This window comes from Pinus tabuliformis, chromosome X (genome assembly GCF_031772625.1).
Source record: "Pinus tabuliformis cultivar Carrire ecotype Pingquan chromosome X, CPIR1, whole genome shotgun sequence".
Taxonomy (NCBI): domain Eukaryota; kingdom Viridiplantae; phylum Streptophyta; class Pinopsida; order Pinales; family Pinaceae; genus Pinus; species Pinus tabuliformis.
The window spans coordinates 1,349,443,624-1,349,468,593 of record NC_142308.1 but is presented as its reverse complement, the minus strand read 5'-3'; the positions used below and the strand labels follow the sequence as shown (position 1 = coordinate 1,349,468,593).

Below are 24,970 nucleotides of genomic sequence, written 5' to 3'. Positions count from 1 at the left end.
CATGAAGAACATGCTTGTCTAGAAAAATAATATTAATTTTTCTTTTTCATTTCTTTTGCTTTTTATATAAAATACATAATGGTACAAATTATGAAGACCGAAACTAGTTGTTACATTCTCCAACACCCTTCACCTTGAGAGAGCTACACATGAATGGTGGTATCATTGTTTAGTGACATAAGGTCATGGTGCAATAGTCTCTTATGATTAGTTCTGCGATACATTGATAGAGAAGTTTAACCACAAGGATTCAAAGATACACTCTAGAGAGTTGGCTTAGTTGAGATAGGTTGGGGCACTTGATGCATATGTTTTAGAGTTTTAGCGGTTGTTAGTGATGTAATTGAGAAGAGATTGATTTCTTGGTTCATAGAGGACTTGTAAGAACCTATTAGGGCTTGGCTTAAAGTTTTTAATATTCCAACCTTGTGGGCTGGTATTAAGCGTGCAAGGAATAGAGAGTTATCCACACCATAGGCTATGCTTCCTAGCAAGTTTCCGTGTAGAACCTTGTTGCAAATTTGGTCGCAGAGGAAGGACAAGGCGATGTTTTTTGATGTAATTGAGAAGAGATTGATTTCTTGGTTCATAGAGGACTTGTAAGAACCTATTAGGGCTTGGCTTAAAGTTTTTAATATTCCAACCTTGTGGGATGGTATTAAGCGTGCAAGGAATAGAGAGTTATCCACACCATAGGCTATGCTTCCTAGCAAGTTTCCGTGTAGAACCTTGTTGCAAATTTGGTCGCAGAGGAAGGACAAGGCGATGTTTTTTGATGTAATTGAGAAGAGATTGATTTCTTGGTTCATAAAGGACTTGTAAGAACCTATTAGGGCTTGGCTTAAAGTTTTTAATATTCCAACCTTGTGGGATGATATTAAGCGTGCAAGGAATAGAGAGTTATCCACACCATAGGCTATGCTTCCTAGCAAGTTTCCGTGTAGAACCTTGTTGCAAATTTGGTCGCAGAGGAAGGACAAGGGCGATGTTTTTTGATGTAATTGAGAAGAGACTGATTTCTTGGTTCATAGAGGACTTGTAAGAACCTATTAGGGCTTGGCTTAAAGTTTTTATTATTCCAACCTTGTGGGATGGTATTAAGCGTGCAAGGAATATAGAGTTATCCACACCATAGGCTACATTTCCTAGCAAGTTTCTGCATAAAACCTTGTTGCAAATTTGGTCGCAGAGGAAGGACAAGAAGCCAAAGTACAATAGACCTACGAGTGAGATGTCTAGGCTAGTTGGTGGCGCACCTCGTCATTCGAGGGATGATATGAGATGAAAAAAGGCTTTGCTTTGACTGTCGTGAGCCTTGGTCACTTGGACATAAGTGTAGAAGTGGAGGCAGGGCCCATTGGATTAAGGTATTTAAGGATCCTAGTGATGATGAGTCAGAAGAGACACAAGTTCTTGATGAGGAGCATGAGTAGATGGATGGAAAGACAGGTATAGATGAGCATCAACATGATTTGGAATAGATAGAAGCTGCATTTGCAACCCTCACTACCATTCCTCATTATAATGGCTTCAGAGTAAAGGGTGTTATACAAGGCTAGTGAGTTGTGCTGATTGACAGTTGGGCTACCCACAATTTCATTGACTCATCTTATTTGAAGAAGCAAGGCTTGCAAGTTGAGGAGCATGATAGATTTTAGGTGTAGAGTAGACAACAAGTGGCCTGATGTTGCGTTGTGTTCATCATGTTCCACAATTGAGTATAATTTTGAGTAATTACACCTTTGTTGATGACTTTTATGTGGTTGACATTGAGGATACCAATGTTGTGTTGGGTGTTTAGTGGTTGCATTCTATAAGTCCATTTGTTATGAACTTTAAGACTATGCAACTGAGTTTCATAGCAGATGGTAGGAGGTTTGTATTACGAAGCTTAACTCTAGATGTTCCTTGAGTTATTACAAGTAAGAGGATGGAGAGAGTTTTTCGACATTTAGAGGTTGAATGGGCGGTGCAATGTTTCATTTTAGAAAGGTCTATTGATACAGGAGAATGTGGGTATCATGTGGACATACAAGGCTTATTCGACAAGCATAGTGTAGTGTTTTCAGATCTACCACATTGCCTACCTCTTGATCGTGGGTTTGAGCATGTTATTGAGCTTGTGGACAACAAGCCACTTGTTATGGATCCCTACCGTCTTCCTAAACGATGCAAGGATGAGATCGAGAGGACTATTCAGGAGTTGTTGGGTGGAGGGAATATACGACAAAATTAGCCAATAACCCTCAAAAAGTGTCCTCCAAAGTGGGTCCAGAAGCCATTAACAATGATGCTACATCCCCAACGATGGGTACATGTGGGGATCAAACGATGATATAACTACCAATAGGGAACACAAACCCTAAAGTTGAAATAATTAAACAATCAAAGTGCCCATATTATGAGTGCAAGTTGGCTCATTTCTTATACATGCTGGCTTTTCTTTATATGCATGAGGTCAGCTCCAAAGAAAAATTTAGTTGAACTCATATATATAGCCTCGAAACTTAACGCTCCTCCTCAAAAGGTCAGGTGACCTCTCTGAATTTGCTTTGAAATCTGTTGCAAGGTCCGAGATACTGCAGGGAGCTCTGTCCATAGGCATTAAAGCTTTTCTGCTTACTTTGAAGGTGGTGTACTATGTAGCCTTATGCACTGGTGGTTATCCCATTCAATCAAATAGGCATAGGAGTGTTCTAATAAACAGGATTGTTGAAATTTGGTACCGGAGGACAGGTGGTTCCCTTAGGCTTTGATCTTTGGCCTAGGGAAAAGTGTCCAAAAGAATTTGATTTTTCTCCTAAAGTGACTTTATAATTTTATAAAGTTAAATCTAATTTAAAAGTGACTTTAAGTGATAAAGTTACTAAGTCTAATTTTAAAGTGACTTTTATAAAGTCAATGAAAAATTAGAAAGGAAAAGTGACTTTGGAAATAAATGACTAAGTGGGTCTTTATTAAAGTGGGGAGAATTAAAAAATAAAAAGTGAGATTTAAATGAGCATTTAATCTCAGCCTTAGATCTCAATCTATTTCAGCCATTGGATTTAGGGATCACTCAAAAGTCACTTGGATCACCCAAAAGTCACTTGGGGTTATATTAAAGGAGGAAAATGAGGAAAAGGTCATTCATTCTTTCATGAGCAGATTGGGAGAAGGAGAGCAAGAGAGCAAGAGAGATTTCTGAGCACGGAGGAGAAGGAGACAGTAGCTTGGCACACATTCCAAGGCAGTAGATGAGCAGATTTGTACAGCTGGTTCAGCACATAGTGAAAGACAAATTTTGGCACGATTTTCGAGTGGTTTGCACAAAAATCGAGCAGTTTGCTGATTTTTCTGCACGCAAAATGAGGGTCGTACAACGCATTTATTGCAGTCCGTACAGCGCATTTAATGCTGGCCGTACAACAACATTTAATGCTGAAAGTGGGCACGAAAATCGAGGAGGCCGTACAACATTTATTGCTGTCTTGTTTGCTGTAATTTCCAGTTTGCTGTGAGGCATGGGAAAAGAGATAAGTTGTAAATTTGCTCGCTGATTTTTTTGCTGAATATTTCTCACTGTGAAAAAGGCATTTGCAGAAATAAAGAAGAGCTCTCGAACTGGTTTTCTCCAAGAGTTGTAGGGGGTTTTTCTAGGGTCACATTGACAAAAAATCTCAGTGTTTAAATGTGTTTTAATGGCTGTTTATTACTGCTGATTTTTATTTCTGCAATTTCCAGCATTATGTAAAATTTCTAGAATTTGTGTTTTCAGCAAATTTATTTTTTCCAGCTTGTTAAATGTATGGTTATGGGAAAGGGCATTTAACTATATGGGAGAAATAAGGAGAAACTGAAAACCGGGGTGGGAAATGAGAAATTTCTACATGGTATCAGAGCTTGAGTGCTGAAGGACAGTTTGGGACAGCAAAAAGAAAAATTACAGCTGCTGATTTTTTCACTTAGAAAATTCCAGCAAGTTGATTTTTTCATAAACAATAGTTTTATCCAGTGTTGTTAAAATCGCGATAAAATTGCGATTTTATCGGAAAATCGCGATTTTTAATGAAAAAATCGGCAGAGGCGCGGGCAGCGGGCTTTTTATATGCAAAATCGATTTTTTTTTTTATTCATTGTGCTGTCCGCGCGGAGGAGGAGGAGAAGAGGTGAGGGAGAGGAGCTGAAGGGTTTCCGTCGGATTTGGGAGCGAATCCAAGCGTTTTTAGGAGGAATCCAAGCCAAGATCACCAATTTGTCCATAAAAGAGGTATGTAGATTAATTTTTTTTGGTTTTGCTTCTATAAAAACTTTGGTTTTCATTGTTTTTAAAGAATTTTTTGAAATTTTTCATTGATTTGGGATGGGTAATTTGTTATGACTATGAGAACCAATTTTTTATTTTTATTTTCTCATTTTTTTTAAACATTGTTTATTTTTTTTGAATTTTCATTGTTTTTTGGCATTTGCCATTGGCATTTGGTTGGGTAACTTGGGTTTAGAAATTGGGATTTTGGAAATAATTAACTTGTAATTTTGTAAATGCTAAATTGTAATTTGTATTATGTAATCCTAAATTCCTATTTCCTAATCCTTATTTTTCCATAGGTTTGCAAATTCAAAATTCAAAAACAAACATGCCAAGGAAATTGGATCCTTTCTGGGAATATGGTGACCCTAAAACTCCGAATGATAGACAAAACTTGTATTGCAAGTTGTGTGGAAAGGAAATATTCGGGGGGGTGTACAGGTTGAAGTTCCACCTTGCACAAATCCCTGGACATGATGTGGGGCCCTGTCTAAATACAAATGCTGAAATTATCCAAAAAGCCATGAGAGCATTGGGAGAATTAGAGCACACTAGAGAGGCCAAAGAAGAACTCAAAAGGCAACTAAAAAGGTCAGTTGAAGGAAGTGGGCCAAGTGGCACTGGTTCTACTGCAGCGTCAGTCAATCCGGTAGCTGCATCATCATATTTTGTTCCTCGAACCACACCTGGTTCACAACCAACTATTGGTTCAATGCTAAAAAGAACTGAAAAAGAACAAGCTGACAAGTTGATGACAAAATTTCTCCTCTGGAGTGATATTCCTTTCAGCATTATAAGGAATAATCCATTTTTCCAACCTATTGTTGATGCTATTGCCAGTGTTGGCCCGGGGTACAAAATCCCTTCTCTTCATGATTTCAGAGGCCGGCTTCTTCAAGATGAAAAGCGTGACTGCACCCAAAGATTGGAGGATTTTAGGGCATCATGGGCACAAACAGGATGCACTGTTATGTCAGATGGTTGGACTGACCAAAAGGGGAGAACCCTTATAAACTTCTTGGTTAGTTGTCCCAAGGGGACTATGTTTATCAAATCTGTTGATGCAACTCATCAAATCAAAGATGCAAGAACTTTATGTGATTTCCTGGATGTGTTTATTTTGGAGGTGGGTGCAGAAAATGTTGTCCAAGTCATAACGGACAATGCTGCAAATTATGTTGCTGCTGGTAGAATGCTTATGAACAGGCATCCTGCTTTATTTTGGACACCTTGTGCTGCCCATTGTATTGATTTGATGTTAGAGGACATAGGGAAAATTCCCTTTGTCAAAGAGGTTGTTGACTCATCAAAAAGCATCACAAAATTTATTTACAATCACACATCTGTGCTTAGCTTGATGAGAAAATGCACCAACAACAAAGAGTTGGTGCGCCCCGCCATTACACGGTTTGCGACGAGTTTCATATCTCTTCAATCCCTCTTGAATTCTATGTGGGATTTGAAGAGAATGTTTCTTTCAGAGGAGTGGCGTGCTTCGTCAATGAGCCGCAAACCAGAAGGAGAGGCCGTCTGCAGACTAGTTTCATACCAGGAAGACTTCTGGGCGGGAGTGCAGGAGGTGTGCGCTGTTACAGAACCTTTGGTAAAGGTTCTTCGGTTGGTTGATGGTGAGAAGCCCGCAATGGGCTATTTGTATGAAGCCATGGACAGGGCCAAAGAAGCCATTCGGTCCTACTATGATGATAAGGGAGATGATGGGTTTCAGAGACAACTCCTTCTATGGGAAGTCATTGATGAGCGATGGAACAACACACTCCATCGTCCCATTCATGCTGCTGGGCTTTTCCTGAACCCTGCATTTTCTTATGCATGTGGGTTTAATTTTGATGTTGAGGTCGTGGAAGGATTATTAACCTGTGTCCAGAAGATGGTGAGATCTCCAGAAGAACGTATGGAGATCTCTAGACAAATTGAGCAATATAAGTTGTCAGGTGGCACATTTGGCTTTGAGATGGCTGTCATTGATAGGACGATTAAAATGCCAGGTATTTTTTAGTTTGTAGTATGTACTTTGTAACTTTGTTTCAAATTTCATTGTTTCTTCAAATTCCATTTTTTTCTTATGTTTATTTAAAATTTTATTTGTAATTTTGTTGTAGACGCATGGTGGAAGATGTATGGTGGCAGAGTACCCCTTTTGCAAAATCTTGCCGTACGCATCCTCAGCCAAACATGCAGCTCCTCGGGATGTGAGCGCAATTGGAGTGTATTTGAAAAAATACACAACAAGAAGCGCAATAGGTTAACACTTAAACATTTAAAATATTGCAAATTTCCAAATAAATTTTTGAATTCATTAAAGTTTTAAACAATATTTTTTTTATAATATTAATTATTAATTATTAATTTATTATTTCATGAACTTTGTACAGGTTGGAGTCCCATAGACTTAATGACATGGTCTATGTCTACTACAATCTTCGATTGTGGGTGAAACAACTAGAGAAGACACCTGATACGGAAGCCATCTCATTGGATGGGATTGACACCACTGCTGAATGGAGGGTTGAGACCGAGAGGCCTCTCATGGATCCCACTGAGGATTGGTTAGTGCAGGATGAGGGGGAGGAGGAGGGGGAGGAGGAGGAGGAGGAGGAGCAGGAGCAGGAGGAGGAGGAGTTGGAGGAGCAGGAGGAGGAGGTGACACCGCCTACCCGGGCTACCCGGGCTACCACTACCACCAGTAGAGGACGTGGTCTCCGTCCACCTCAACCTCCTGTAGCTGCTACTACTAGTTCTTCAGCTTCTAGAGCACGTCAGACTCCACTGCCATTTCCACCAGCACAGGCACCAGCTTCTACATCTAGAGGGAAAGAGAAAGCTGTGCCATTTTCTCGCAAGAGGGGCAGAGGAAATCAATAGGATTAGACTTTCATTTTATTGTATATGACATTATGACATGATGAGATACATTATCATATTTTTTGTTGATATTTTGAGGCTGAGTTGGACTTGGGACTCAGGACTTACTATTCAGGACATGATTCAATGTTATGTGTGATTTTAGCGCTAGAAATGATATTAAACATCTTATATATTAGTTTTTTTATCATATTTATGTGTCAATGTATTTATTTTATGTTGTAGATGGTTTAGATATTAAAAAAATTGAAAAAAAATGAAAAAAAATGAATATTTTTGTGCCAAACGCTTTTTTCCCGCTTTTTTCCGCTTTTTTCCGCTTTTGTCGATTTTTTCCGCTTTTTTCCCAGCGCCGATTAAATCCCGATCGCGCTTTGTGCAACATTGGTTTTATCTTTACTACAACAGTGCTATTTTTCAGTTTTAGGACAGCAGGATGTCATTGGGATTGAGGGTGGAGGATAGGCTGGATGGGCATACAAATTACAGCGTTTGGAAGGAGAGAATGCAGAGTATCTTTGAGGAGGCAGAAGTTGGGATATCATGGTGCATACCACACAGAACCCTGTTGTTGTACCTACTGATGCTACTCAGTTGACAGCTTATAATAAAAAGAACAACAAGGGTAAGAGGTTGATTCTAGACGGAATCAAAGACCATTGCATTCCTCATGTGAGAGGAAAGAGCAATGCCCATGAGATGTGGACAACATTGTCTAATCTCTACTAGAGTACCAATGATAACCGGAAGATGGTCCTGAAGGAGAAGCTGAAGAACATTAAGATGGGTAATTATAGTGCAGCTGGATATCTCACAAAGATTACTAATGTGAGAGATGAGTTGGCAGCGATTGGAGAGGCCATTCCACCCACTGAGTTGGTGCGGATTGCAGTGAATGACCTCCCCCGTTCATGGTTGAACTTTGCTGATGGGGTTTGTGCACGTGAGACCTTTCCCATATGGGAGAGGTTTTGGGATGATTGCATTCAGACAGAGATCAGGAAAGGTCAGCTTGGGGCAACCAAGCCAGTTGAGCAGGATGAGGATATAGCACTGGTGGTAGGAGGCAAGAAAGGCAAAGGGAAGAAGCAGGCTTCCACAAGCAGTGGTGGGGGAAAAGGCAAAGGTAAAGGTAAACAGGGGAACACACAGAAGGACTATTCCAAGGTGAAGTGTTGGAATTGTCAAAAGATGGGACACTATGTAGTTGTGTGTCCGGAGAAGAAGAAGAAGAAGGGGAAGAACCAGGACGTGGCAGCTTCAGCAGAGATTGAGGACTTTGCAGGTCGTTTTGGCCGGGAGTTTGCGTTCACTACGTGTGAGTCGTCTAGTGCAGGATCACCTGCCACACAAGTTCAGAGGGAGCATGCTTTTCCCTCGATTAGCGGAGCATCTTCAGGTATCTGGTATGTGGACAGTGGGGCTTCACGACACATAATAGGAGTCCGTGAGTACTTCTGAGAGCTTTCAGAGAGTGGCACTGATATAGAGGTAGTACTCGGTGATGACAGAGTTGTTAGAGCAGTCGGGGTGGGGACACTGACATTTCAGAGGGAGTCCAAACCTCCCTTGAAAGTGTCAGATGTTCTTTATGTGCCCGGGATGAGGAAGAACCTCATATCCGTCTCAGCTTTGGAGGACAGAGGATATGAGGTACTGTTCAGGGGAGGACAGGTGTTGATGTATCCCAGTGGCACTCCAGCTGATTCAGCTAGAGTGATAGGTGTACGCCATGCAAAGGTGTAGAAGTTTGCATTTCAGCCCCTTTTGGCATTGAGCAGTAGTACCGACAGCAGAGCTAGCAGTTCTGAGCTGTGTGAGATTTGGCACCGTAGGATGGGACATATGTATCATGGAGCCTTGAGGACATTGCGGGATATCACTACAGGTGTGCCAGATTTCAGTAGTGATCACTTTGATACTTGCAGAGGTTGTGCGATGGGCAAGTTTGCCAAATCCCCTTTTCTCAGCAGTGACAGCAGAGCGACTGGGATACTTGATTTGATTCATTCTGATGTGAGCGGTCGGATGTCTCATGTTTCCTTGAGTGGATATGAGTACTATGTTTTATTCATTGATGATCACTCCAGGAGGACCTGGATTTATTTTTTGAAGACCAAGAGTGAGGTCTTCAAGCTGTTTCAGGAGTTCAGAGCTCTTGTGGAGACACAGGCAGGTCGAAAGATCAAGTCCCTGAGGTCGGACAATGGAGGAGAGTACACCCTTGGAGAGTTTGTTGACTATTGTGCGGAGGCAGGCATTAGGAGGGAGTTCACTGTTCTTTACAACCCCCAGCAGAATGGGGTTGCAGAGAGGAAGAACAGATCCATCATAGGGGCTGCCAAAGCCATGTTACATGATCAGGGTTGCCATTGTTCTTGTGGGCAGAGGCCTGCAACACAGCTGTTTACTTGCAGAACAAGAGTCCGCATCGTGCCTTGGGGCACATGACTCCGGAAGAGGCTTCTCTGGGAAGAAGCCTGATATTGGTCATCTTCATATCTTTGGATGCATTACATACTCCTATATACCCAAGGAGAAGAGGACCAAACTAGAGCCCACTGCAGAGAAGGGTATCTTTGTGGGCTATAGTGAGACCTCAAAGGCCTTTCGGATTTACATTCCTGCACAGAGGAGAGTTGTTGTCAGACGGGATGTGAAGTTCGAGGAGGACAGGGCCTTTAGGAGGTCACGGGAGTTAGAGTATCTGGATCAGCCAGACCCTCAGCAGCAGTTGAGTTAGTCGCAGGGATCCAGTGGGCAGGGATCAGGAGGATCAGGAGGTACATCTATGAGGATGTTAGGTCCGTCAGTGAGCAGTGGCTCACCAAGCCAGAGGGGTGGTGCTCCGGGCAGCATGCAGAGCAGTTCACTAGGGAGTCCACTGATGGACAGTTCACACGGTACCTCAGCTTCTACAGGTTCAGGTGCAGGCAGGAGGACAGCAGACAGACAGTCAGGAGTTCAGGCTCCTGATGATGATGAGGAGGAGGAGTTTCATTCTCCGGTGGGAGAAGTGCGCTTAGGGAAGAGGAAGCCCAAGTGGCTTCAGGACACCTTGAGAGATGCCTCATCTTTTGCTGAGCCGAAGAGGCCGGTCAGAGAGAGTAGACCACCTGAGAGGTTTTGTAGCTATATGGCGATGGTTACCAGCATCCTTGACTCTGAGCCTTCTAGCTATGAGGAGGCAGCTAGCCAACAGGTCTGGAGAGAGGCCATGCAGGGGGAGTATTCTTCTATCATGAAGAATGATGTTTGGGAGGTGGTGCCGAGGCCTGAGGGCAAATCCGTGGTTACTTCCGATGGCTTTACAAGGTAAAGCATGCTGCAGATGGCAGCATTGAGAAATTCAAAGCAAGGTTTGTGGCTAGAGGGTTCTCCCAGGTAGAGGGAGTTGATTATGAGGAGACCTTTGCTCCCGTGGCTCGATATACTTCGATCCGCTCCATTATATCGATAGCAGCAAAGATGGGTTGGAAGATCCACCAAATGGATGTGAAGACTGCATTTCTCAATGGCTTCATACAGGGTGAGGTGTACATTGAGCAGCCACAGGGCTTTGAGGTGCATGGGAAGGAGTCCCATGTGTGCAGACTGAAGAAGGCCCTTTATGGCCTGAAGCAAGCTCCCAGAGCTTGGTACTCCAGGATAGATACATATTTGCAGGGGATGGGCTTCACAAAGAGTGAGGCAGATCCGAACCTTTACTTTATTGTGATTGGTGAGCAGCCTCTCATTCTGGTGCTGTATGTGGATGACTTGGTCATTACAGGTGCAGAGAGACTCATAGAGCACTGCAAGAGAGATCTTGCGACGAAGTTTGAGATGAAGGACATCGGCTTGATGCATTACTTTTTGGGCTTGGAGGTGTGGCAGGAGGAGGGGCATTTCTTCCTCGGGTAGGGGAAATATATTGTGGACATCCTTAGCAGATTCCACATGGAGGATTGTAGACCCATGTCGACACCAATGATCACCAACTGGAAGAAGCTTCATGCTTCGGATTCCGAGTTGGTGGATCCCACATTGTACAGGCAGCTGATTGGTTCCTTGATGTATTTGGTCAACACTAGACCAGATATCTGTTTTAAAGTCAACACGATGAGTCAGTTTATGTGTGAGCCTAGGAAGGTTCACTGGGTGGCTGCAAAACACATTTTGCGGTACTTGCAGGGGACAGTGGATTATGGTCTGGACTACAGGCAGGGAGATGGAGTGAGATTGGCAGGATACATTGATTCTGATTGGGCAAGTTGTGCTTCTGATAGGAAGAGCACTTCAGGGTGCTGTTTTGGGTTGGGTTCAGCAGTAGTGTCATGGTTCAACCGGAAGCAGCAGTCAGTAGCACTGAGTTCAGCGGAAGCAGAGTATATGGCAGCCAGTCTAGCTAGTTGTGAGGCTATTTGGCTTCGCAAGATGTTGTTTGGCTTATTTGGTCAGCCGTTGAGACCTTCAGTGATTTAATGTGATAATCAGAGTTGCATTAAACTCACGGAGAATCCAGTATTTCATGACAGGTCAAAGCATATCGGGATCAGATATCATTTCATCAGAGACTATGTTCAGAAGGGAACTGTGAAGCTTGAGTATATTTCCACTGATGAGCAGGTTGCAGATATTCTTACCAAAGCCTTACCACGGGGCAAGCATGTTTACTTCAGAGACAAGATGGGTGTGGTGAGGAACACCTTCCTCGGTAAGAGGGAGTGTTGAAATTTGGTACCGGAGGACAGGTGGTTCCCTTAGGCTTTGATCTTTGGCCTAGGGAAAAGTGTCCAAAAGAATATAATTTTTCTCCTAAAGTGACTTTATAATTTTATAAAGTTAAATCTAATTTAAAAGTGACTTTAAGTGATAAAGTTACTGAGTCTAATTTTAAAGTGACTTCTATAAAGTCAATGAAAAATTAGAAAGGAAAAGTGACTTTGGAAATAAATGACTAAGTGGGTCTTTATTAAAATGGGGTGAATTAAAAAATAAAAAGTGAGATTTAAATGAGCATTTAATCTCAGCCTTAGATCTCAGCCTATTTCAGCCATTGGATTTAGGGATCACCCAAAAGTCACTTGGATCACCCAAAAGTCACTTGGGGTTAGATTAAAGGAGGAAAATGAGGAAAAGGTCATTCATTCTTTCATGAGCAGATTGGGAGAAGGAGAGCAAGAGAGCAAGAGAGATTTCTGAGCAGGGAGGAGAAGGAGACAGCAGCTTGGCACACATTCCAAGGCAGCAGTTGAGCAGATTTGTACAGCTGGTTCAACACACAGTGAAAGGCAAATTTTGGCACGATTTTCGAGGAGTGGTTTGCACAAAAATCGAGGAGCAGTTTGCTGATTTTTCTGCACGCAAAACGAGGGCCGTGCAACGCATTTATTGCAGGTCGTACAACGCATTTATTGCAGGTCGTACAACGCATTTAATGCTGGCCATACAACAGCATTTCATGCTGAAAGTGGGCATGAAAATCGAGGAGGCCGTACAACATTTATTGCTATCCTGTTTGCTGTAATTTCCAGTTTGCTGTGAGGCATGGGAAAAGAGATAAGTTGTAAATTTGCTTGCTGATTTTTTTGCTGAATATTTCTCACTGTGAAAAAGGCATTTTTAGAAATAAAGAAGAGCTCTCGAACTGGTTTTCCCCAAGAGTTGTAGGGGGCTTTTCCAGGGTCACATTGACCAAAAATCTCAGTGTTTAAATGTGTTTTAATGGCTGTTTATTACTGCTGATTTTTATTTCTGCAATTTCCAGCATTCTGTAAAATTTCCAGAATTTGTGTTTTTAGCAAATTTATTTTTTCCAGCTTGTTAAATGTATGGTTATGGGAAAGGACATTTAACTATATGGGAGAAATAAGGAGAAACTGAAAACCGGGGTGGGAAATGAGAAATTTCTACAAGGATGATCATAACAAACTCTTTTCTTTGATAAACGGATCTCTTCCCAATGCTTTCAATGATGCTGTAGATGTTTCATTCTGCTCCAATGATCTTCATTTTTCAAACTTTAATTATCATTCTGAAGAAGCTTCATCCTAATCCCTTCAACTGTTGTAAAAAGACCACCAAGAGTGCCAGGTGCAAGCTCCAAATCCAATTCCAGTACAACAACACTTGCTGTATATTAAGGACATCCTGACTAAGGTAACTTTTGCTCAGAACATAGGCAGTTATTTTCTTTTCCTCCTCAGGAATACTATCACCTATCTTGAGTTGCAATAACCACAAAAATCACAGGTTGAAGGCATCATAATCACTTCCTTCAAGTATAGAATATTAAGGGCATACATGCAAGTTTCAGTCGTGCTGCACATGCTCCATGAACTGCTGGAAAAGTCATCACCTCCTTTAGTGCTGATCTGTACCTCCATCCGTGATTGCCGTTGTTATATCTTGAAGAAATAACATCCCTTCAATAACCAATTTCACAAAAATCCTATCAACCGTAGCATTCTCCAACGAAAATCACAGTCTCCAATCCTTCAATAAACTGTCTTTCACCTAGCAAGAAAAGTTCAGTCTGGTTTAAATGTGTAAACAGATTCTCCAGAAGATCAGCTTTAAGGAATCTACTATCGAAAGCAAAACTGTAGCCGACTTTCTCAACTTTTATACCCAAACTCACTCTCATCTAGAGAAGAAAGATACCCTTGTGTATTTGTAGACATAATTCAATGATCCGATGTTGCATTACATCATAAACTTTCCTTTACCAAATGGTACCTTTGGAGGGCTCACCACTTTGCTTCAGACAAAATGGTGGGTAAGAAGCCCCATCCTTTTCCTACAATCTGTTTTTTGAACCACATCCTTTCCCCTTCTCAACTTATGCAGATTCCAAACCGCTACGGGCTTTGACCTTGTGTGAGGGGAATTGCCTTTAAGTGCAACTGGGGAAACCTCTAATAAGAAAAATCCAAAGGAAGGATTGTATGATTTGGTGATCCTTTCATGACAATAATTAACCTGTTGATCATTGATTAACAATTTCATAATTGACTTCCAATCTCTGCTTTCCCTAAGGTTAGGTTTGTTTGGGGTTGGGGGGTGCAAGGGATTTAGTTCTTAGAAAGGTAACCCTTCTGTTAATGACATATTTTTCCATGTAATTTATCATGCTATTAAATTTCCTTCTAATGTGGCAGAATTTGACCTCACTTGTACTTTTAAACATCCTCAAGCATCTCGTCCAGATAGCCTAACTAGGTTCATTCTGGCTCCTTGTTCTTATTATTCATGGAGTCTATAAGTTTTGAGTTTGCTTTGAATATGACTTTGTCATCCTGTTCTCAGCAGAGTTTCATTCTCGCTTTGATTCCTTTAACTTCTACATTTTGGTGATTGCAAAGTCAACACAGAAGATGCTTATTATGTTTCTTCATTGTCTTTTACCACTCCTTCAGCGTCCCCTTAAAATTTACTTTCATTCACTTGGCTTGAGTGAGCTCTAAGTCTAACAACAGTTTGGATCCCTCCCAAATGCCACCCTCTATTGAAATGATTATGGGTGGGGGTGGTGACGGGGGAGATTTTAAGGTCCTTAATATTTGTTAGTCATCTCTTGTGATGTTTTTGCAGATATCCTCTTTTTCTTTTAGTCCTATAGTTTGATTGATTGATTGATTAATTGTTAATTTTAGATAACAATGGTATGCTCTATGCTTAAGAGCAATTTTACTTCAATTTTCTTATTAGCCCAATATCAAAATCCAGATTAGCAATCACATCAACATGAAAGTAAAATGCAGATAGAACATAAACAATAACAGTAGAAGACAAGCCAAGACAAGAGGACACAAGATATGGCGCCAGCCAGGGACAAACCCCAATGTGGGGAAACCCTTTGATCAATTCTTCTTATTATTCTTCAAAAGTTCAGCAAAGGGAGAGATAGTACAATATGCAATATTCACTTACCCAATCAAAGTGAATTCTGTCCAGTCAAACAGCAGCCACAGAAAGCCCTAACCAGAAAGTCAACATTGGTCAACAGGGCAGAATTTGACCTCCAAAACAGCTCGGTCAAACTTGGTCAACTCGGCCTCCAACAGCAAGTCAAATCAGCCCAAAAACAGTCCAAAAATATCTAGTCAAACCGGTCAACAAAAGTCAACGCTGCAGTCAAACCTTTCTGCAGTCAATGCTGGATAAACAGTATGGTCTGCCTCATTTTCTGTGCCCAGAAATGTGGCCTGCCCAAAAAGAGATAGCCCTCACAAAACGGCAGTCAAACAGGTCAATGCTGCTGGTCAAAAACCCTTCCTGCAACTTTGGTCAATGCTGGTCAACGCAGGAACAGAACTGCCCTTCTTTGCACGTGTGGAGAGCTGCCTCAGAAATTCGTACCTAATCAATGAAGGAGAGAGAGATATGTGAGTGAGTGAAGTGTCTAAATGAGGAGGAGGCTCCTATTTATATGTAACGTTGAGGATGAATAGACGTGACTGTTGGGCTTTTGAGCTTACATTAGTTTGCTGACCGACCTTGACAATGTGTCCATAAACAAAATAAATTCATAATTCCATTTGTACATGTTAGAATGAGATGATATTTAGATCAATCCTGCACCTCTCAGAGAGAGGAATCCAATAAAAATATCAGCTGCCTCATATGAGCTGTCCAAGGTGGAGTTTGGCCCTAGTTGCCAAATTTAACATTAATCTTACTCCAGATTTGATATGCATGGAGGTTCTTGTCTTCAATTGTTTTGGTAGTTTAGTTCTACAAATATGGCATAGGATAAAACCTATGCTAATCTGCCATATCAGCTAGAGGGTTCCAATCTCGAAAGAGCTCATCAACAATGCTAAAGTTTTTGAGTTGCTCATATAACTGGCCCAAAGGTTCTAGATCTGTTTTGCCAGTTTTCATTTCAAGAAAAGATGTTGAGTTCCCTGTTCGGCTTCTTGACAACCCTCACATTTTGAGAACTTTGAAATTCTCATTCCATCCTTGCTAGCTTCGTAAGAAGTATATAAATTTTTTACAAATAAGTTTATATATATAATCCATCTTTAGCTCCGCTGAACAAGCAACTTGTTCTATTTTTGTTGATGACAATGAGGATGAAATATTATTAGGATGTATAATTGTACTTGTCATTAGTTCATGCTTCATTTCATTTTCAGCACATATAGCCATGTATAAAGGCTGATTTTGGATATATAGCCTCATGTATAAAGGCTGAATTTGGAATGTTGGATGTATAGCCTCATCTAGCGTCATTTATGAAGGACAATTTTGGATTTTGTATCATGTAATCATCTATGAGAGTTAATGTAGACTCTTTTTTCCTTCTAAAATGTCATTTATGTGTCTCATTCTTTTTTTCCCTTGCTATATATAATTATATTTTCTTTACAAATAAGTTAATAACACATTATCTTGCAAAAGGAATTAGACACACACACACACATGGCATTTCACCAGACATTTCCATTTTTGGGCGGTCACATTTCGAGACATTAAACCTCTAGACATTCTTACATTTTGTGCAAATTAGTATTTTCAGAAACAATAGTGTTTGACCTTTGTTCAGTCTTTTTCCTGTTATGTTTTCCAAGATGTTCCTTAGGTTCAAAGTTCTAGGGTAGGTGGCATTTCCATGCATCATCTCAAAGATGAGCCATCCATCCATCATTGATTTGCCAAACCATATATTGATCCACCAAGCTCTTGTTGTCTTCTAATCCTAATTATTTCTTCTGGCATTTGTGACTCTCGTTGGATAATTTATGGACTTATTTAAGACATTTTTGACGTTAACATTTCATCTTCTCATGTTGATTTGCAAGTTGACTAATTGATGTTGAGAGGATCTGTGTGCATGCAGGGTGATAAAGTTCTCCTCATGAAGTCTGTTGGCATTGTAGATGCTAGTCCAGATGCTGTGTTTGAGATGGTCTTCAGTATTGACAAGTCAAAGAGATATGAGTGAGTCATCCTTAATCAAAGCAGGATTCAATTGTATGCGTGTGTGGCATGAGCACGTATGCATATATCTCTGAGAAACTCTGTTTTTGCAGATGGGATATATTGACTAGTGACCTAAAGCGGATTGAACACTTGGATGGACATAGAGATATTGTTTATGGAGCATATGATCCAAAGTATTTGACAAGGTGTGGTGCTTCTTTGTTGACTTAATTTGCTTATACTAGGGTCTGTTCTTTTTCCAGAGGCAGTGGAATTCATTTTCATGTAGTGTTTTTGTTAAAATTGATAAATAGAATAGGATAGTTCTGAAACAAGCCTTCTTTAAGGACTAGCAAAATGTACTGGTTAGTGAGTTTTTGAAGTTAAATTTTTAAATATATGCCAAGGATAGTAGTCTTTGACATTTTAGGTCTACTGAACTACATTAATTTGCATGGATATGGATACAAAGTCTGAAACAGATACAATAGCATTTTAGACAATCAGGATATGATATGGCTAGGATATGTCTCTCTCTTTGTCTCACTCACACATTTTTCCCCATGGAAAATTTCATTGTGGAAATACTCTTAGGCACTTACACTCTGTGAATGGTGCTAGGGGCCAATGATGCTAACTGTTGGGGTCTCTCTCTCTCTCTGCTATATCACTGTCACATTTATTGTTATTGGCAATTTATTGTCGGGGGTTTGAGGGATAAAGAGGGCCGAGGTTGCATGTCTGAGTAGAGGCCAACTTTTGGAGGGTCGCATGAGTGAGGAGGAAGGAATCGACAGAATGTGCAAATTGGATATCAATGAGCTGAGTTTTCTAGGTTCAATTCTTGTAAAAATTTTGTATTTCTCTATGGGTCATTTTTGCTGTAAGGGAGCCCTTATTTATTTTGAGAAATAAAGTGAAGGATAAATTGGAGGGTTTATATTTTTTGTTGTGTGATTAATTTTCTACTTGTGCTTTTTCTGTCAAATTTATTGTTAAAATACCTGTGTATTTTTATTCAGCAATTTCAGAAAATAATTTACTGGGATAACTAAATTTCAGGGTCATAAAAAATTGCTTGGGATATAAATCAGACCTGGTATTTAAAAAATTAACAATATCATCTAGTAGATAATTATGAGACGTTATATAGCCAAAATTGGCATGTAGAATAACTAGTAGGGTGATATATGGAGTGAATAGTGGTTTGATAGATGTAGTGGTTAGTGCAATGACTGATTACAGATTGTCTCCTTCTCATAGGAGATACGTATGGAAACATACAAATATGGTACATTATCTAGTTTGCACCTACTCATTGTCACCAAGATGAAAACACAACGATTGAAAACTTAGAAGCTTGCAAATCAAAATCCAAAATCTTTTCTTGCGACACCTAGTATTTTTGAAAACTTGAAAACTAAAGTCGTTGAAGAAGTAACACTGTGTACTAACTTGAATGCCATTCTTTGAGGGTGTAAATTTAATATTTAAAGATTTTGATGTATATTAAGGAACTTCTTTTTGTCTTATCAATATTATAAGTTAGACTGCGAAGGGGATTGGAATCTTATTGATGAAAACTTTCATTAGATGAATAACCATTCTTGGGAGTTCTAAACCACTTATGTTTGCAAGGGTTTTAGATAGAATAAAGGAACACCAACACAATACTAAATCGATAGTGCTGACGATACTAGCATCAGATAGGTACTTCCACACAGTTCTAAGTGTCTAGACATGTGGAAGTTGTCTAGGGACTTTTAACCTTAGCAAATTACTTTAATTCAAGCAAAACTATATATATATTTTTTTAATAAAAAAAGGGAGTTAAGCTAATGATCTGCAAAGCTTATTTACATTAGTGAATTAGATGATCTCAATTGTTGATCTCAAGCGAAGTTGAGATATAATCTTAACCGTCGATTTCAAGTGAAGTTGAGATCTAATCTCAATTGTCAATCACTTTGGAAATTAGGGTTGTGGATTCGATCAATAACTCAAACTTATAAAAGGAAGGCTAGGCTAAGGGAAAAGTCACATCAAGTGAGCACAAGCCACAATGACATGGTGGGGTCTCAGTGATTAGGTGGAAAATGACATTCATCCGAGCGTGTGAATTCTAGAGTTAAAAGAGCAAGTGGTAGCAAAAGAGAAAGTCTAGTAGTAAGCAAATATCAAGGGACAAAGCTTGAAATATTTTGCAGCAGAATAGACTGTACAATGGTGGTGGGACGTCGTGCAGTGCGGGAAGAGCTAAAACAATGCAGATAGTACAACAGAAAGGTCGAGTAGGCCTGCATAATTGTGGGCAAAGTTATTTGTATCAGATGTGTACGGGCAAGAGACTATACAAGCTATGTACAGACCACAAGTGCATGTGTTAAAATTGGCAACCAAGGCAAAACTTATGTGGGTCATCTTATTCCTGGCTGATAATTTTTTATTGGATTCCTCTCGTCGAGAGGTGTAGGATTGATATAAAGATCATCCGATTCCGATAAGTATTCATGGAAATATGAACTTATTTTGATTATGGAATTATTATCAAGCCGACTTACAACTCATGTAGGCTCAGAAGCCCAATAGTCGCATCTATTCAAACACCAACGTTGTGTATAAATATAAGAGGACTTTTCCTCATTTGCACTCACTCATCTCATCACATCTCTTTCTCTCTACTGCGCAGAAATGAGTCTCTTCTCTACTGCCCAAAAATGGGTCTCTCTCTCACACATGTGAAGCTGGATGTTGTTGAACTTGAAGCTGCAACTACAGATCCAAAGTTTGACCAGCGTTGACCATCATATCTCCTATTTGGAACTGCGTTGTAGGTCCATCTGGATCTCCTCTGAAAGCTGCAACTTTTGGTGGTGGAATGAAGTCAATCCGACGAACGGTTTGCAAGATATCGACTGCCCTAGTTTGAAGCAGAAACTGCTGAAATTGACGCTGAAACTGCAGAAGTAAATATTGACCTGCGTGGACTAGAAGATCTCCTATTTGGAACTGCACTGTAGGTCCATCTGGATCTCCTCTGAAAGCCACAACTTTTGGTGGTGGAATGAAGTCAATCCGACGAACGGTTTGTGAGATATCATTTGCCCTAGTTTGATAATGAAGCCGCTAACGCTGATGCTGCTGATCTAGGGTTTGCTACTGCTGATATGAATCAAATTTATTGTACTGTTTCTCTCTGCTAAATTATTGAAGATAAAAGAAGATTTGATCAAAGGGTTTCCCCACACTTAACATGGTATCATAGTTGAGGTGAAGACAAAGCCCAAGCAAGAACAAGAGCAATCACCGAAGAGAAGATTGGCAAGGCTATTCTAAAAGAACGATGGGGTCCTCAACACTCTTTCCTGCCGAAGACAAGCTCCGTGAGAAAGCTGACTATCATGGATGGAAGATGTCTATCGATCTAACCCTAGAAGATCAAGGAGTGCTGGACCATGTAAGAGGCAATATTGTTGAGCCTCCATCAAATGCACCTCTTGCTACCAGGAACAAATGGAAGAATGGAGAAATTAAAGCAAAAAAGATCATCCGAGGCTCTATCGACAAGCGCTTGGTGGCCTACATCTCTGATCTAGACACCTCCAAGGAAATCTAGGATAGATTAGTGAGTTTATTTAAAGTTAATGATGCAAATCAAGTTTTGTTTCTTAGAAATAAGCTGAGGGAAATCAAGAAGGGTAAAGATGAGAGTATGCAAGCATACTTCTTAAGAATCACCGAGATCAAGAATGATCTCCTATCTATTGGGGAAACTATTACTGACAGAGAAATGGCACTCACAACTCTTGGAGGATTACCATCCGAATGGTATGTGTTCAGGACTACTCTTCTGAACAATAATGCAATTCTTGGTTTCAAGGAATTAATGGCTAGATGCATTCAAGAAGAAACAAGGGTAGAAGAGCAAGAAATGCCCATGCCTAAAGGTCCTCCTGCTGCTTTTTCTTCTCATGCTAAGAAAAGAAATAATTCTGGGTCTAAATCGAAAAGAAAGGCTGGATCTAAGGGTGGAAGAAAAGGATGATGTTTCATTTGCAATAAAGCAGGTCACTATGCAAGGGAATGCCCTGATAGAAAGGACTCTCACCGTGACGATGATTAAAATCCCTCTCATGGTAATCAAAGGAATGACAAATTCAATAGCAAAGGTAAGAGGAGAGCTGGGAATCAAGGAAGAGGACAACTATTCAAGAAGGCTAGAAATTCCAGGATGTATTAAATGCACCTGACCTCAAAAAGAACCTAGTGTCCATCTCAGCAATGGAAGACGAAGGCTACAAGGTAACCTTCAGCAATGGCAAGGTATGTATATGGAAAAATAATGTTAAAGATGCCTTTACTCTTGGGTTTAGTGTTGATTCATTATATCAGGTCAATGGAAGTTTGCTAGGTGTCATGTCTTATGACACATCTCTTGAGTCCGAACGTTGGCATCGGAGGTTTGCCCTCCTTCATTATAAAGCTATTCTCGGTGTAAAACAAATGGTGACAGGGATGCCTGAATTCCGAGTAGAGAAAGAAGGTGTATGTCCAAGATGTACCGAAGGAAAGCTCAAAAGGGGACCATTCCCCTCAAGTCAAAGCAAGACCTCCGATGTATTACAGTTGGTTCACTCAGGCATATCTGAGGCTGGCATTAAGAAGGAGACTACTACACCACATACTCTTGAGCAGAATGGTGTGGGGGGAAGGAAGAACCGTACGGTTATGGAAGCTGTCCAGGCCATGCTACATGATCAAAGACTTCCGAAGTTTCTATGGGCTGAAGCTGCAACACTGCCGTATATGTACAAAATTGATCCCCTCATCAAGCATTGGGTTCCAAGACTCCTGAAGAAAAGTTCACCGCAAGGTGAACAATCTTCCGACTTTGAGGAGCTCTCAAGAAGCCGACACCAGGGAATCGAAAGAAAAGGATGATGAACCAATGCATGATGTAGAAGAACCCATGGATCCAATTGATCCTCCTCCATATGAGCCTTCCTCTTCTAGGAAGAGGCCTTCATGGCTTAGGGGGCTACTTGATGATGCTGAAGGACATGCTGCACCCCGAGGAACCTTTCGTGAAAGTAAGAAACCTAATAGGTATCAGGGATACCTGACCATCATGAGCACGATCATACAAAATGAGCCTTCATCATTCTCAGATGTTGTCAAACATTAAGTATGGAAGGATGCTATGACCATAGAATACGAGTCTATTATGGAGAATGATGTCTGGGAAGTAGTTCCCAGACCCCGGACAAGACAATTGTTACTTCTAGATGGCTTTACAAGGCTTTACAAGATAAAGCATGCAGCAAATGGAAGTACCGAAAAGTATAATGCTTGTTTTGTTGACTATGATATTTGCACCTGTTGCTAGATATACGACCATCCGCTTGATCATATCCCTTGTGGCTTCACAAGGATGGAACCTACATTAGATGGATGTCAAGACTGCGTTCTTGCACGGTTCGATCAAAGAAGAGGTCTATGTGGAGCAACCCGAAGGATTTGAGATTTATGATCGAAAATCTCATGTATGCAGGTTGAAGAAGGCTCTCTATGGGCTGAAGCAAGCACCCCGAGCATGGTATGAGAGGATCGACAGCTACTTGATGAAGCTAGGATTCACTAGGAGTGAAGCCAACCCTAACCTTTACTATAAGGTTGAAGATGATAAACCTCTCATACTGGTGTTGTATGTGGATGACCTCTTTCTAACAGGTGCAGACCCTCTCATTTAGAAATGTAAGAGGGAGTTGGCTTCTGAATTTGAAATGAAGAACCAAGGACTTGAAGTGTGGCAGAAGCCAAGGGAAATTTTCCTATCTCAAGGAAAATATGTGGTGAAGATTCTGAAAAGATTTGGTATGGTGGACTGCAAGCCTGTGACTACCTCGAGGATCTTAACTTTTAGAAGTTATATGGTAGTGATGTCGGACACGATTTGGGATGTCGGACGCGATTTGGGAAATGCCTTTGAGTCTCATAAACTCATTCGCATTGATGTTCTTGGTGAACCTTCGTCCGAACATATGTTTTGCAGTTAGCATTGTGAGCTCTTATTTGGTTGAGGCTCAATGGATTGATGCCAAGAATCTTCTGAGATATCTTCGTGGCACAATTACTAATGGGTTAAGATACACTAGCGGAGATGTGAGACTACTTGGATATATTGATGCTGATTGGGCAGGCAGTGTGGTGGACTCTAAGAGCACTTCCAGGCGCTATTTCACCTTGGGATCTACTTCAACATCCGAGATGAGCAGGAAGCAGAATTCGGTGGCTTTGAGCACCGTCGAAGCAGAATATATTGCTGCTAGCATGGCCTCCTGTGAGGCAGTTTGGTTGCGAAAGCTCTTCAGTGAGTTGTTTGGATTTACATTGGATACCACTGTGATTCTCTGTAACAACCAGAGGTGGGATTCGATTATTGAGGAATCCCGTATTTGTCGATTGCTCCAGCAGATAGACATCATCTGGGATATGGTAAGTCGATGAGCAAGGAGGCTCCATCGCATTAAGATGATGTACAGGTCGATACACCTTGTCAAAGCCCCGAGGAAAGATCTAATCTGTGATTTTCCCAAACGACTTGGAGTTGTCAAGAAACCCTTGTACAAGGGTCCTACATGTTGCATACATTGAGCTCTGGGAGCTCTGAGGGCTTACGGTTCTTACTGGAGCAACATACGACCATAAGGTGACTCACCCTCCCCTGGTGGTGCGCATTGGAACAAGATGATTCGCTCTCTTGTGGGACAAGATGATTCGCTCTCTTGTGGAACAGGATGATACGCTCTCCTGTGTAGCAGGATGATTAGTTCTCCTGTGAGGCCTGGATTGATGTGTTCTTCATGGCGATTGTAGAAGGATTGATGTGTTCTCCTGTGAGGCCTGGATTGATGTGTTCTCCATGGCGATTGTAGCAGGATTGATGTGTTCTCTTGTGAGGATAGGATTGATTAGTTCTCTTGTCGAGGCATCCTACCCATGCAGTCTGGGACTCATGGGAAGTACCTCTCATCTGATCAATGAGCAGGGAAATGAAGTTAGGGACCATAGTAGTACCGATGGACGCATCATTGTATCTACCGTACTCCCTACGCTAGGATGACCTCCATTGATCTGGGATCAATGATACTGGTTTGGGACTAGTGGTAGGAGTTGTAACTTACTATGGCACTGACTTCGGGTTGGTTGAGACTGGTCTGGGACCAGTGGTACATACTCCGAGACTGACTTCATGTCAGTGACTCAGTGCAGTACTAGTTTGGGACCAGTGAGAGTGGTACATACTATGACGCTGACTTTGGGTCTGTTGAGACTGGTCTGGGACCAGTGGTACACTCTCTGAGACTGCGATATTGGTCTGGGACCAGTGGTAGGAGTGGTACTTACTATGAAGCTGACTTCGGGTCGGCTGAGACTGGTCTGCCATCTGGGACCAGTGGTACACACTTTGAGACTGACTTTGAGTCAGTGGAGGATGATATTGGTCTAGGACCAATGGAGTTGTACTCACTATGACGTTGACTTCGGGTTGTTTGAAACTTGAGACTGGTTTGGGACCAGTTGTACTTACCCTGAGACTAACTTTTGAGTTAGTATGATACATCCTCGATCAATTCTTCTTCTTCATAATTCGGACAAAAGCAGAGCAGAACAAAACAATGCAAGAGTAGAGCAGAACAGAGCAGAACAATACAGATTAGTACAGGGCAGAACAAGACAAAGCAGAACAGGCAGAATAGAGCAGGGCAAGGGTCAGGCTGTACAGGGCAGTGCATTTGATGGATGAATAGTAACGACCGATAGACAGATTACAGATGAAGTTCTCCCTAGTTGAGAGGGAGTGTTAAAATTGGCAACCAGGGCAAA

General features: G+C 41.1%; 2 protein-coding genes across 3 annotated transcripts in view; both read left to right on the top strand.

Annotated features, from left to right (window-relative positions):
• LOC149145070 (ENHANCED DISEASE RESISTANCE protein (DUF1336)) overlaps nt 1-24,970 on the top strand; it is a 483,701-nt gene that overhangs the window by 144,278 nt on the left and 314,453 nt on the right. For both annotated transcript variants that reach the window (XM_089453046.1, XM_089453045.1), the window contains exons 9-10: nt 17,001-17,101; nt 17,194-17,289. In XM_089453046.1, the coding sequence (XP_089309172.1) occupies nt 17,001-17,101; nt 17,194-17,289 (197 nt within the window). The remainder of the gene's footprint in view (nt 1-17,000; nt 17,102-17,193; nt 17,290-24,970) is intronic.
• LOC149145073 (uncharacterized) lies at nt 5,523-6,881 on the top strand. Its single transcript, XM_089453047.1, has 2 exons — nt 5,523-6,550; nt 6,682-6,881. The coding sequence occupies exon 1, from the start codon at nt 5,544-5,546 to the stop codon at nt 6,303-6,305; it is 762 nt and encodes a 253-aa protein (XP_089309173.1). The 5' UTR covers nt 5,523-5,543; the 3' UTR covers nt 6,306-6,550; nt 6,682-6,881.

Excerpts from the sequence above, each read along its gene's own strand:
- LOC149145073 (XM_089453047.1), top strand. The coding sequence starts at position 5,544 with ATGTTAGAGGACATAGGGAAAATTCCCTTTGTCAAAGAGGTTGTTGAC.